This window comes from Petromyzon marinus, chromosome 83, assembly GCF_048934315.1.
Source record: "Petromyzon marinus isolate PM22_M1 ecotype Great Lakes invasive population chromosome 83, UKy_Petmar_22M1.pri1.0, whole genome shotgun sequence".
In the NCBI taxonomy this organism is placed as follows: domain Eukaryota; kingdom Metazoa; phylum Chordata; class Hyperoartia; order Petromyzontiformes; family Petromyzontidae; genus Petromyzon; species Petromyzon marinus.
Window position 1 is genome coordinate 1,676,471 of NC_133748.1, and position 14,295 is coordinate 1,690,765.

The 14,295-nt window shown below is 60.2% G+C and overlaps 1 protein-coding gene across 3 annotated transcripts in view; it reads right to left on the reverse strand.

The window, feature by feature from the left end:
* LOC116958799 (uncharacterized) overlaps positions 1 to 4,091 on the reverse strand; it is a 109,923-nt gene extending 105,832 nt beyond the window's left edge. For all 3 annotated transcript variants that reach the window (XM_076057647.1, XM_076057646.1, XM_076057645.1), the window contains exon 1: positions 2,354 to 4,091. In XM_076057647.1, the coding sequence (XP_075913762.1) occupies positions 2,354 to 3,970 (1,617 nt within the window). In that variant the 5' untranslated portion in view covers positions 3,971 to 4,091. The remainder of the gene's footprint in view (positions 1 to 2,353) is intronic.
* Positions 4,092 to 14,295: the final 10,204 nt, after the last annotated feature.

Below are 14,295 nucleotides of genomic sequence, written 5' to 3' on the forward strand. Positions count from 1 at the left end.
GCGGTAGTGTAGCGGTAGTGGTAGTGTAGTGTAGTGGTAGTGTAGTGGTAGTGTAGTGGTAGAGTAGTGGTAGTGTAGTGCAGCGGTAGTGCAGCGGTAGTGTAGCGGTAGTGTAGTGGTAGTGTAGTGTAGTGGTAGTGTAGTGGTAGTGTAGTGGTAGAGTAGTGGTAGTGTAGTGCAGCGGTAGTGCAGCGGTAGTGTAGCGGTAGTGTAGTGGTAGTGTAGCGGTAGTGTAGTGGTAGTGGTAGTGTAGTGGTAGTGTAGTGGTAGTGCAGTGGTAGTGTAGTGGTAGTGTAGTGGTAGTGCAGTGGTAGTGTAGTGGTAGTGCAGTGGTAGTGTAGTGGTAGTGGTAGTGCAGTGGTAGTGTAGTGGTAGTGTAGTGGTAGTGTAGTGGTAGTGCAGTGGTAGTGTAGTGGTAGCGGTAGAGTAGTGGTAGTGGTAGTGTAGTGGTAGTGTAGTGGTAGTGTAGTGGTAGTGCAGTGGTAGTGCAGTGGTAGTGTAGTGTAGTGGTAGAGTAGTGGTAGTGTAGCGGTAGTGTAGCGGTAGTATAGTGGTAGTGTAGTGGTAGTGTAGCGGTAGTGTAGTGTAGCGGTAGTGTAGCGGTAGTGTAGCGGTAGAGAAGTTCAACCTCCATCGGCCCCAGCTTTTCCCACCCCCCCACCACACCCACACCACCCACCACCACCCCCCCCCACACCCACACCACCCACCACCCCCCCCCACCACCACCCCACCACCACCCCCCCACCACCACCCACCACCACCCACCACCCACCACCACGCCTCCAACCTCTTCCTTTTTTTCCCCGCTCCACGCCTTTCATTTTCAGGCCACGCCTCCCCCTCCTCTCCCTGCATCTTCCTGCAGAGGCCCCGCCTCTTCCTGTCAAAACCCCGCCTCTTCCTGTCAAAGCCCCGCCTCTTCCTGTTCAGCACCCACCGCCAACAGGACACGCGGCGCCGGGCCCGTTTGGGTAGTCGTGGGGGCTCGTCGTGGGGGGGTCGCCAAGAGGTCGCAGCATGACGGAGTGGTGGACGGGTGGGGCCCGGTTGCCACGGCGACCGTGACCGGCTCTTCCCCGGTGCTGCCGTCAATCCACCGGCACCAGCCCGGGCTCCCCCCCCCCCACCCAAAAACCACCCCCACCACCGCCAAAAAACCACCGTACCCATCCCGGCGTCCCCGCGCCAAAGCCGCCTCCCCTCCTAGGGGTTGACTTGGCCGGTGCGGCGATTGTGAGCCCACGCAGCCCCCAACCCTCCTCTCCCCTCGCGCTCTGCCGAGCCTTCACAGGGCACCATGGAAAGGGGGGTCCGGTGGGAAGGGGTCGGTGGTGGTGGTGGTGGGTGGGGGGTCATCATCTTTGTCTTCGCCATCGGCCACGCGGGCCCGCGACCGTGCCCCCCACGCACCGTGTGCGGTGCGGCGAGGGCCCTCCGTACGTCTGTCCCGTCCCGCCCTGGGTCCGGTACGGACCCTTGAACTACCGCGGCCGCCGCCTCCGCCGCCTCCGCCGCCTCTCCTCTTCAAACCAAGCCATGACCCACCCCTAGCCCACACACACCCCCCCCTCTCACCGCCTCCGCCGCCTCTCCTCTTCAAACCAAGCCATAACCCACCCCTAGCCCACACACACCCCCCCCTCTCCCCGCCTCCGCCGCCTCCGCCGCCTCCGCCGCCTCTCCTCTTCAAACCAAGCCATGACCCACCCCTAGCCCACACACCCCCCCCTCTCCCCGCCTCCGCTCCTCTCCTCTTCAAACCAAGCCATGACCCACCCCTAGCCCACACACCCCCCCCCTCTCCCCGCCTCCGCCGCCTCTCCTCTTCAAACCAAGCCATGACCCACCCCTAGCCCACACATCCCCCCCCTCTCCCCGCCTCCGCTCCTCTTCAAACCAAGCCATGACCCACCCCTAGCCCACACATCCCCCCCCCTCTCCCCGCCTCCGCCGCCTCCGCCGCCTCTCCTCTTCAAACCAAGCCATGACCCACCCCTAGCCCACACACACCCCCCCCTCTCCCCGCCTCCTCCACCGCCTCTCCTCTTCAAACCAAGCCATGACCCACCCCTAGCCCACACATCCCCCCCTCTCTCCCCGCCTCCACCGCCTCCGCCGCCTCTCCTCTTCAAACCAAGCCATGACCCACCCCTAGCCCACACACCCCCCCCCTCTCCCCGCCTCCGCCGCCTCTCCTCTTCAAACCAAGCCATGACCCACCCCTAGCCCACACATCCCCCCCTCTCCCCGCCTCCGCCGCCTCCGCCGCCTCTCCTCTTCAAACCAAGCCATGACCCACCCCTAGCCCACACATCCCCCCCCCTCTCCCCGCCTCCGCCGCCCCGCTCACCTTAAGCCCGGTGGAGCGCATGAAGCACAGGTGGCAGTGGAGGGGCTCGTTGGAAACGTAGCGGCCGTAGAAGTTCTCCAGCTCCTTCTTGAGCGCCCTGTCGCGCAGCAGGAAGCTGTGGGGCGGCTCCTGGGCAAGGCGGCTCGCGAAGCCGGGCGGCGCCAGCTTCGCCGCGCCGCCCTGGCTTCTGCCGCCGCTTCTGCCGCTACCCTCGCCGCTTCTGCCGCTACCCTCGCCGTTCTTGCCCCCGCTTCTGCCGCTACCCTCGCCGCTTTTGCCGCTACGCTCACCGCTTTTGCCGCTACCCTCACCGCTTTTGCCACTACGCTCACCGCTTTTGCCCCTACCCTCGCCGGTTCTGCCGCTACCCTCGCCGCTTTTGCCGCTACGCTCACCGCTTTTGCCGCTGCGCTCGCCGCTTTTGCCGCTACCCTCGCCGGTTCTGCCACTACCCTCGCCGCTTTTACCACTACGTTCGCCGCTTTTGCCGCTACGCTCACCGCTTCTGCCACGACCCTCGCCGCTTTTTGCCGCTACCCTCGCCGCTTTTGCCGCTACCCTCGCCGCTTCTGCCGCGACCCTCACCGCTTTTGCCGCTACCCTCGCCGGTTCTGCCGCTACCCTCGCCGCTTTTACCACTACGCTCACCGCTTTTGCCGCTACGCTCACCGCTTCTGCCACGACCCTCGCCGCTGTTGCCGCTGCGCTCGCCGCTTTTGCCGCTACCCTCGCCGCTTCTGCCACGACCCTCGCCGCTCCGGCCGCCGCCCTCTTCGCTTTTACTGCCGCCGCCGCCGCTTCTGCCGCCGCTTCTGCCGCCGCTACCCTCGCCGCCTCTGCCGCCGCTACCCTCGCCGCCTCTGCCGCTTCTGCCGCCGCTGCCGCCTCCCTCGCCGCTTCTACCGCCGCCGCCTCTGCCGCCGCCCTCGCCGATTCTGCCGCCGCCGCCGCCGCCGCTCTTGGCAGCGCCGCCCCCGCCGCCGAGATCCGGCCTCTTGGGCATCGACGGCAGAAACTGAGAGGCGACGATCGCGGCCGGCCTCTTCTCCGCGCTCGACCCCTGCTGCTGCTGCTGCTGGCGCTGCTGCTGCTGGCCCTTGCTTGCCACGCCGCTGCCGCCGCTACCGCCGCTCGACCGCTGCTGCCGCTGCTGCCGCTGCTGCTGCTGCAGCCGCTGGAACTGCTGCGGCTGCGGCGGCGACGGCGATGGCGACGACGGCGATGGACGCTTGAACTCGACCCTCTCCGCGTAGGCTCCGGCGTAGCCGTCCCGCGCAGGCCCGCGCCAGCCCGCCGACGCGTCGCCGACGTCCAGGCGGACAGGGTACGGCGGCGGCGGCAGCGCCCGCCGCTCCAGCTGCGGCCGCTGCTCCCGCTGCTGCTCCACCGGCTGCTGCCGCCGCTGCTCCCGCTCCCGAAGCCACTCGGCCTCGCGCGTCTCCCTGTACCCGCCGCCGTCGATGACGTCGCCGGAATACGGCGGGCGGGGCTGCGGGCAAGGGGGGGGCGGCCGCACGGGCAAATGCCGCAACGGGGGCGTCGCCCGCTCCCCCGGGCCGCTCCCGCGCCCGTGCCCGTAGTCCACCACGTGCAGCGCCAACTGCCCCGCCTGGACATCGCCCGCCTGCGCCCGCCGCGGCAGCGCCTCGGCCGCCGTGAACGCCGAAGGCGGCCGGAGCGACGGCGCCCCTTCGGTCCGGGCGGCCGCCGCAGGGCGCCCGGTGGCGACGACGCGCTGCTGTTGCTGCTGCTGTTGCTGCTGCTGCTGCTGCTGTTGCTGCTGCAGCTGCTGCTGCTGCAGCTGCAGCTGCTGCTGCTGCTGCTGCTGCTGCCGCCTGCGCACGTAGACCTCCCCCAGCAGGCGCGGCAGGTTCTCGGGCGTCAGCTGCTCCGACGGGTAGCGGCTCAGCTCCGTGAGGTCGTCGGGCGAGAGCCCGAAGGCCGTGAGCACCTCGGAGGCGTTGGACGTGTTCACGGCCGCCGCGGCGGCCGGGGCGGCCGGGGCGGCCGTGGCGGAGGAGGAGAGAGGGGGCGGCGGCGGCGGCGGCGGCTTCAACGGGGCGGCCGTCGCGGCATCCCGGTAGGGATGCCGCGACGGGGAAGCGTAGTGGAACGCCGCCTTTTGCTGCTGCTGCTGCTGCTGCTGCAGCAGTGCGAAACGCGAGTCCAGCGGGCTGCCGGCAGTGGGGGGGGGCGACCCCCCACCGACGCCCCTGGGGAACCGCTCCTCCCCGTAGCGGTGCATTGGCCCGCCAACACCGCCCAGGGGGGTGGGGGGGTGGGGGGTGGGGGGCAAACCGGCGAGGGGAGGAGTTGCGTTCGACGGGAGAGGCGTCGAAGGAGAGGCGTCGACGGGAGTTGCGTTCGACGGGAGAGGCGTCGAAGGAGTCGCGTCGAAGGAGTTGCGTTCGACGGGAGAGGCCCCCGAAGGAGTCGCGTCGAAGGAGTTGCGTCGAAGGAGTTGCGTTCGACGGGAGAGGCGTCGAAGGAGTCGCGTCGACGGGAGAGGCGTCGAAGGAGTTGCGTTCGACGGGAGAGGCCCCGAAGGAGTTGCGTCGAAGGAGTTGCGTCGACGGGAGTTGCGTTCGACGGGAGAGGCGCCGAAGGAGTCGCGTCGACGGGAGTTGCGTCGAAGGAGTTGCGTTCGACGGGAGAGGCCCCGACCGGAGTTGCCCCGACCGGAGTTGCCCCGACCGGAGTTGAGCCGCTCGCTGCGTTGGGGTTCGAGAGGGTCGGGCGCGGTATTATTATTATTATTATTATTCGACCGTCCGTGAAGGGCTGGGAACCGAGGGGCGGACGAGGTTTGGTTTTACTGGACGCGGTTAACGCTCTGTCGTCCTCCTTCCTCCCCTTCCGCCTCCCTGCGACGCTCCTAAACGGGGAGTGCCGTCGAGGAAGATCGGCGGGGAGGGGGGGGGTCCCGTCGGGGCTCGGACTCAAGCTCTCCCCCACCTCCCGCTCCCGCAAAGGTGAGGTCGTGAGGGGGGGGGAGGGGGAGGGGGAGCGACGTCACCAGGCGCCGATGGGTGGTGGGGGAGGGGGCGGCGGCCCCCGGGGGGAGGCTTTTTGTTTTTTGTGTCTTCGTCGTTCCAATTAAAAAAATAAAAAAAATCGGACAACAAAACAATCCAAGAAGGAGGGAAATCTTCAATGAGGCCGAGCCGGGAAACGGTCGCTCCCGCGGTGGGGACACGGTCGCCGGTGATGCCCAAACTCCCCCCCACCACCCTCGCCTCCCCGTACCTCTCCAACACCACCGCAGATTGGCGGTGGCGGTGGCTGGGCAGGGGGGAGGAGGAGGAGGAGGAGGTGATGGGGAGAGCCCGCTGGGCTCTCCGTCCGCAACTCTTCCGGGTAAGCCCACGACGATTTGTGCCCGTCGCTGTCTTCTCCTCCGATGTGTCAACGGGGGGGTCAGGGTTTAACGATCTTGAGTGAAGAAGTGGGGGGGGGGGGGGGGGGGTGGTGATGGCAGGTGGGTGGTGGGGGGGGGGGGGGGCGTTGGTGGTGGGGGGGGGGGCGTTGGTGGTGGTGGGGGGGGGAGCTGGTGGTGGTGGGGGGGGGGGGAGCTGGTTTTGTTTTTTTGCTCAAGGAGGGAGTCTCTGTTGCTCGCTCTCTCCCCACTCGGTCTGTCCCCCACACTGCAAACAGACAACAGGCAGGTTTGAGAGGCAGGTTCGATGTGTCACAGATGCAGCAGGGAGGCCCCCCCACCAACCCATCCTGGCTAGGCCCCGACCTCTTTCTCTTTAAGCCACGCCCCTTCCTCTTTAGGCCCCGCCCCTTCCTCTTTAGGCCCCGCCCCTTCCTCTTTAAGCCACACCCCTTCCTCTTTAGGCCTGGCCCATTCCTCTTTAGGCAACACCCCTTCCTCTTTCAGGCCCTAACCTTCCTCTTTAGGCCCTGCCACTTCGTCATTAAGCCACACCCTTCCTCTTTAGGTCCCGCCCCTTCCTCTTTAGGCCTCGACCCCTTCCTCTTTAGGCCCCGCCCCTTCCTCTTTAGGCCCCGACACTTCCTCTTTAGGCCCTGCCACTTCCTCTTTAGGCCCCCGCCACTTCCTCTTTAGGCCCTGCCACTTCCTCTTTAGGCCACACCCCTTCCTCTTTAGGCCCTGCCACTTCCTCTTTAGGCCACACCCCTTCCTCTTTAGGCCACACCCTTCCTCTTTCAGGCCCAAACCTTCCTCTTTAGGCCCTGCCACTTCGTCTTTACGCCACACCCCTTCCTCTTTAGGTCCCGCCCCTTCGTATTTAGGCCCCGCCCCTTCCTCTTTAGGTCCCGCCCCTTCCTCTTTAGGCCCCCGCCCCTTCCTCTTTAGGCCCCCGCCCCTTCCACTTTAGGCCCCGCCACTTCCTCTTTAGGCCCCGACCCCTTCCTCTTTAGGCCCCGCCACTTCCTCTTTAAGCCACACCCCTTCCTCTTTAGGCCAGGCCCCTTCCACTTCAGGCTACACCACTTCCGCTTTAGGCCCCGCCACTTCCTCTTTAGGCCCTGCCACTTCCTCTTTAGGCCACACCCCTTCCTCTTTAGGCCCCCGCCCCTTCCACTTTAGGCCCCGCCACTTCCTCTTTAGGCCCCGACCCCTTCCTCTTTAGGCCCCGCCACTTCCTCTTTAAGCCACACCCCTTCCTCTTTAGGCCAGGCCCCTTCCACTTCAGGCTACACCACTTCCGCTTTAGGCCCCGCCACTTCCTCTTTAGGCCCTGCCACTTCCTCTTTAGGCCACACCCCTTCCTCTTTAGGCCCTGCCACTTCCTCTTTAGGCCACACCCCTTCTTCTTTAGGCCACACCCTTCCTCTTTCAGGCCCAAACCTTCCTCTTTAGGCCCTGCCACTTCGTCTTTACGCCACACCCCTTCCTCTTTAGGCCCCGCCCTTCCTCTTTAGGCCCCGCCCCTTCCTCTTTAAGCCACACCCCTTCCTCTTTAGGCCACACCCCTTCCTCTTTAGGCCCCGCCACTTCCTCTTTAGGCCACACCCCTTCCTCTTTAGGCCACACCCTTCCTCTTTTAGGCCCAAACCTTCCTCTTTAGGCCCTGCCACTTCCTCTTTAAGCCACACCCCTTCCTCTTAAGGCCCGGCCCCTTACTGTTTAGGCCACACCCCTTCCTCTTTAGGCCCTGCCACTTCCTCTTTAGGCTCCACATCTTCCTCTTTAGGCCCCCGCCCCCTCCTCTTTAGGCCACTCCCCCTTCATATTCAGGCCTCGTTGGTCGCGGTGATGGGGAGGTGGGGGGTGGGGGGGGGGGAGACGTTGCAGGGGCAGTGGCGGCTGATGCTGCTGAAGGGACACTTCCCTGCCCAACAAACGCCAGGGGCGAAACGGGTGAAGTCTACTGGCCTGCACAGGTGTGGTGTGTGCGGGCGGGCGGGCGGGCGGGTGGGCGGGCGGTGGGATGGCGGAGGTTTGGCCAGATCCTCACGGCTTCCGCCCAGGAGTTTACGGACTCAAAGCATCGGCGTCGGGTGCCTCGGCTCGCCGGTGGCCCGGCACCGGTCGCCACCTTCGCAGCCTTGACAGCGTCTCGGGGCAATCCGCTCGTTGCGGGGAGCGAGGGGATTGCAGGAGTGAGGGAGCTAGTGCAGGAGTGAGGGAGCGAGTGCAGGAGTGAGCGAGTCAGTGGAGTGAGCGAGCGAGCGAGCGAGCGAGCGGGCGAGCGGGCGAGAGAGCGCTGGAGGAGCGAGGAAATGAGCGAGTCAGTGGAGTGAGCGAGGGAGTCAGCGCAGGGGCGAGCGAGCGAGCGAGCGAGCGGAGGGGCGAGCGAGCGATGCGACGTGGGGCTAATCAACCCTTTGAACACCACACACAAACCCCCCCCCCCCCCCACGAAGGGCCGACACCGTGGCACGCCAAGCGCGAGGGTTGCCGGCGCCCCCGGCGCCCCCGGCGCCCGTCCCCGGCCCCGCCTATTGCCTCTGCCAAGCCGGCGATGTTTTTTTACTGCAATACCGGCGCGCCGGGTGACCATTTGCGGCCCGAGTCGACCTACGCGGGGAGGCACAAGAACCGGCGACGGGCCGTCGACCGGCGTTCGTGGCAGCGGCTGGTGGAGGGGGGGGGTGGGTCGTCTCTTGCCGGGGAACGCCACGCAGAACCCGAATCGGTATTTAGACAGCAGGAGGAGGAGGAGAAAATGATTTATCTGATGAACTCGGCAGGGAGGGCGGAGGTGGAGTCAGCAACTCAACAACAACAACAAGGGGAGGTAGTGGGTGGGTGGGTGGGTGGGTGGGGTCTTAAAAGTCACTGCGACAGATAAACACGAAGAAAACTACGCGGGCCGCCGATTCGCACAAGCGCACGTGGCTTCACCCGACGATCTGTCGACACCGAAAGGCAATCTCCGCGGGGCGGCGCACGCGTGGACGCTGGACTTCTCTCGCGCCCTACGTGGCCCGAACGGTGCGAAATCCAAGGACGACAAGCCGGACGCAACGGACCCAAGTCCCGCAAGCAAAAACGTCTCCGTCAATCTCGACGATGAAATAAAAGCGCGCGGACGGGAAGAGCGTTCCAGACGGCCGCAGAGGGCGCAAAAACGACAGCAGAATCCCAGACGACGACGACAACGACGACGACGGACGACGACACGCCAAAGGCAAAGCTCCCCCATGTGGCCTTTAGCAGACTGTAGGGGCAAGTGCTGCTGTTAGCGAGCAGCAGCGCCTGTGAAGGCTACCGGCAACGGCGCTACGAGGGTGGGGTGGGTGGCCACCAGCACCACGCCCGGCCGCCTTTGTCTCCCCCCAGTGCCAGCGATGTTTACTACACTACACCGCACCAGGTACCCATTTGAGGCTCAGTCGACCTAGGGGAGGCCCAGGACCCGGCTCGGATAACCGTCACTGCGCGTGTTGGTCGTGAGCGGGAATCGAACTCGGGTCGCCGGGTTCGTAGCGCCGACCGCGACACCACCGCTGGTGCCAGGCCATGTGCACCTTGAGCCCACCCCCCACCCCCACGTACACACACAAAGACAAAGATCCCCCATATAGCCTTAACAGACAGTAGGGGCAAGTGCTGTTAGCGAGCACCTATGAAGGCCGGTAACGGTACACGAGGGGGTGGGTGGCCAGCACCACGCCCGACCGCCTTTGTCTCCCTAGTGGCGATGTTTACACACCGCACCAGGTACTCATTTGAGGCCGAGTCGACCTAGGGGAGGCCCGGGACCGGTTCAGATAATCGTCACTGGTGTTGGCCGTGAGCGGGAATCGAACCCGGGTCGCCAGGTTCATAGCGCAGCGTAGCGCTAACCGCTACACTATCGCTCCCCCATACACACACACACAGAGAGACAGACACACACAGACAGACGAAGTGTACGTGCGTTTTGCTTTCGTCACACGTTGGACAGTCACCTTCGCTCACTCAGCTTCAGCCCCGCACTCGACATCCTCATAGCTGTCAACTTCTTAATCAGTGCCCTACCTGATGACAGACAAATTCAGATCTAATTGGTCACCCCCATGCCCCTTATAAACGTCAACGTTCATTCTATACACTACACTATACACTACACTATACACTACACTACTACTATACACTATTATACTCTCCGCTATACACTACGCTATAAAATACACTATACACTACTATACACTACGCAATACATTGATATACACTACACTATACATGACACTAAAGACTACTATACACGACGCTAGCCAATACAGCATACTACGCTATACACTACTATACACTCCACTATACAAGACCATACACTACGCTATACACTAAACTATTATACACTACACTATACACTACTATACACTACACTATACACTACTATACACTACACTATACGCTACTATACACTAATATACACTACTATATACTACACTATACACTACACTATACACTACTAAACACTACACTATACACTACTATACACTACACTATACACTACTATATACTACACTATACACTACTCTACACTACACTATACAAGACCATACACTACGCTATACACTAAACTATTATACACTCCACTATACACTACTATACACTACACTATACAAGACCATACACACTACGCTATACACTACACTATTATACACTACACTCTACACTACACTATACACTACTATACAAGACCATACACTACACTATACACTACACTATTACACGCGACACTACTACAAACCTGTCAACACCCTTATCAGTGCCCTACCTTATGACAGACCGATTCAGGCCCGTACTGGTCACCCCGATTCATCCTACAAAGTGCCATCATCACAAGGCAGAAACACAACACAAATGGACTCACAAAAAATGACGATGTTTGTCTTGTTGCCCGCATTGAATCGGCTGCACGCCACAGCGCCGGGAGCATTCATAGGCGCTGCTGCTGCTACTCGCTATGAACAGCACTTGCCCCTACAGTCTGTCAAAGAGGATTCACAGGGGGATCTTTGCATTTGTGAGTGGGAGAGTGAGTAGCTGAGGTGAGTGGGTGAGTGGGTGGGCGAGCGTGTGTCTGTGTGTGTGTGTTTCTGTGAGTGTGTCTGTGTGCGCGGGCTAGAGAAGAGATGGAGTGATGTGGTACAGGAGGACGTGGAGCTGAGTGGACTTGCCGATGACCGGTACCAGCGGTGTCAAGATCGGCCTCTGTGGAGGAGGCTCGTGAAGGACGCTGCTACTGGGCAGTTGGAGGCAGTCGCCCTCCAACAACAACGGAGGGCGGAGGAGCGACGCTCACAACAACGAGCGGAGCGCCGGGTGGCTAAAGCACAGCAGGATGGCACAGTAGGGGGCACAGGTGGTGCATCAGCCAGTCATCTCAGTCAGTCGACCCGTGGCACCTGGGTCTGCCCCGTGACCTCCTGCCAGCGGGCGTTCGACACTTCACGTGGCCTCAAGGTGCACATAGCCTGGCACAAGCGTCGTGGTGACGTCACCGCCACTTAGTGGCGAATGGCGGTTGTTGTTGTTGTTATTCTTGGTTCTTTCGGTAAAGTCACGTAGAATGAGAATAAAACAATAAAACAAAATAAGACAATAGAATTCTCACGACGTTTCGGCCACAACACAAGTAGCCTTCTTCAGGTGAAGGAACAGAAGTGTCGGGACGACAGAGCTTCAATGAACGCTGCTAAGATTCGCACCGTCTTTTAAGCTAGGTGGGAGAGGTAAATCGCCTTGACAAAGGCGTTTACATATCAAACAGGAGAACTTCGCATTGAAATAGCTGTGACAAAAGTGTTGGATCAGCAGGGTGTTAAAGTCAGAAATTAGCATGTAACTGGGAGATTAGCACGATGTTAGTGTGAGGATTTAGCATGTGGACTGGTCACGGAAATAGCTGCGTTAAAGTCAAAGTCTACATTTCAACAGAGGCATTTAGTATATGGACGCTAAGGGACTGCGACTACCCAACTAGGTTGTTGCTGTTGTTGCTGTTGTTGTTGTGAGACACTGGGGGAGAGACAAAGGCGGCCGGGCGTGGTGGTGGTGCTCGCGCCACAGCGCCGGGAGCCTGCATAGACGCTGCTGCTGCTGCTGGCACTCGCTACTAACAACCACTTTGCCCCGAAGGGCGCTGGAAGAGAGAAGGGACTTTTGACTTCGTGTGTCTGTAAGCGTTCCGCACGGACAACATTGGGCCGCTTGCAATAACGCTGACGACTTCCTCATCAGCGTGCGACCTTCACTTCCCAGGTTGTTTGGTGGTTAGGTTGTTGGATTGTTAGGGTGTTTGGTGGTTAGGTTGATTATTGTTGTATTTTTTTATATCCCAAATCAAATCGCAAATATCTATCTTAAAAATCGCAATTAGATAGTTTCCCCAAAATCGTTCCAGCCCTAGTTCACATGCTGAGATGCCTACACATCGCTCACTCACTCTCACTCTCACTCACCCCTACAATCACTCACCCCTACAATCACTCACCCCTACACTCACTCACCCCTACACTCACTCACACTCACCCCTACACTCACTCACTCTCACTCACCCCTACACTCACTCACTCTCACTCACCCCTACACTCACTCTCACTCACCCCTACACTCACCCCTACACTCACTCTCACTCACGCCTACACTCACTCACTCTCACTCACCCCTACACTCACTCACTCTCACTCACCCCTACACTCACTCACTCTCACGCCTACACTCACTCTCACTCAACCCTACACTCACTCTCACTCACTCACCCCTACACTCACTCACTCACCCCTACACTCGCTTACTCACCCCTACTCTCACACCCCTACACTCACTCACCCCTACACTCACTCACTCACCCCTACACTCACTCACTCTTACTCACCCCTACACTCACTCACTCTCACTCACCCCTACACTCACCCACTCTCACTCACCCCTACAATCACCCACTCTCACTCACCCCTACACTCATTCACTCTCACTCACCCCTACACTCACTCACTCACCCCTACACTCACTCACTCACTCACCCCTACACTCACTCACTCACCCCTACACTCACTCTTACTCACCCCTACACTCACTCACTCTCACTCACCCCTACACTCACTCACTCTCACGCCTACACTCACTCACTCTCACTCACCTCTACACTCACTCACCCTCACTCACCCCTACACTCACTCACTCTCACCCCTACACTCACTCACTCTCACTCACCCCTACACTCACTCGCTCTCACTCACCCCTACACTCACTCACTCTCACTCACCCCTACACTCACTCACTCACTCACCCCTACACTCACTCACTCACCCCTACACTCACTCTTACTCACCCCTACACTCACTCACTCTCACTCACCCCTACACTCACTCACTCTCACTCACCCCTACACTCACTCACTCTCACTCACCTCTACACTCACTCACCCTCACTCACCCCTACACTCACTCACTCTCACCCCTACACTCACTCACTCTCACTCACCCCTACACTCACTCGCTCTCACTCACCCCTACACTCACTCACTCTCACTCACCCCTACACTCACTCACTCTCACTCACCCCTACACTCACTCTCACTCACCCCTACACTCACTCACTCTCACTCACCCCTACACTCACTCACTCTCACCCCTACACTCACTCACTCACCCCTACACCCGCTCGCTCACTCACACCCACCCCCACACTCACTCACTCCTGCACTCATATTATTTAGTTTATTTTCTTTCGAAGTGACTTTAACGAAAGAACCAAAGAGTAATCTCCATCTGTTCCTTCTGTGTGGGAATCGAGTGATTGCTCCGATGTTGTAATCGGTAAAATAATTCAAAGCGCATCAGCAACCACCACCATCATCACCATCATCACAACCCCACCATCATCATCATTACAACCACCATCATCAACACCACCACCACAATCATCATTATAACCATCACCACAACCAGCAACCACCACCATCATCATAACCCCACCATCATCACCATCACCACCACCATCATCATAACCCCACCATCATCACCATCACCACCACCATCAATAAAAACCCCACCACCATCATCACCACCATAACCCTACCATCACCACCACCACCACAATCATCATCATAACCATCACCACCACCAGCAATCACCACCATCATCATAACCCCACCATCATCACCATCACCACCACCACCACAATCATCATCATCACCACAACCCCACCACCAATACCACAATCATCATCACAACCCCACCACCACCACCACAATCATCATCACAACCCCACCACCAACACCACAATCATCATCACAACCCCACCATCACCACCACAATCATCATCATAACCCCACCATCATCACCATCATCATCGCCACCCCACCATCACCACTACCATCATCACCACCATCATCACCATCACCACAATCATCATCACAACCCCACCACCACCATCATCACCACCCCATCATCACCACCCCACCATCACCACCACTATCACAACCCAACCATCATCACCACCATCATCACCACCACAATCATCATCACAACCC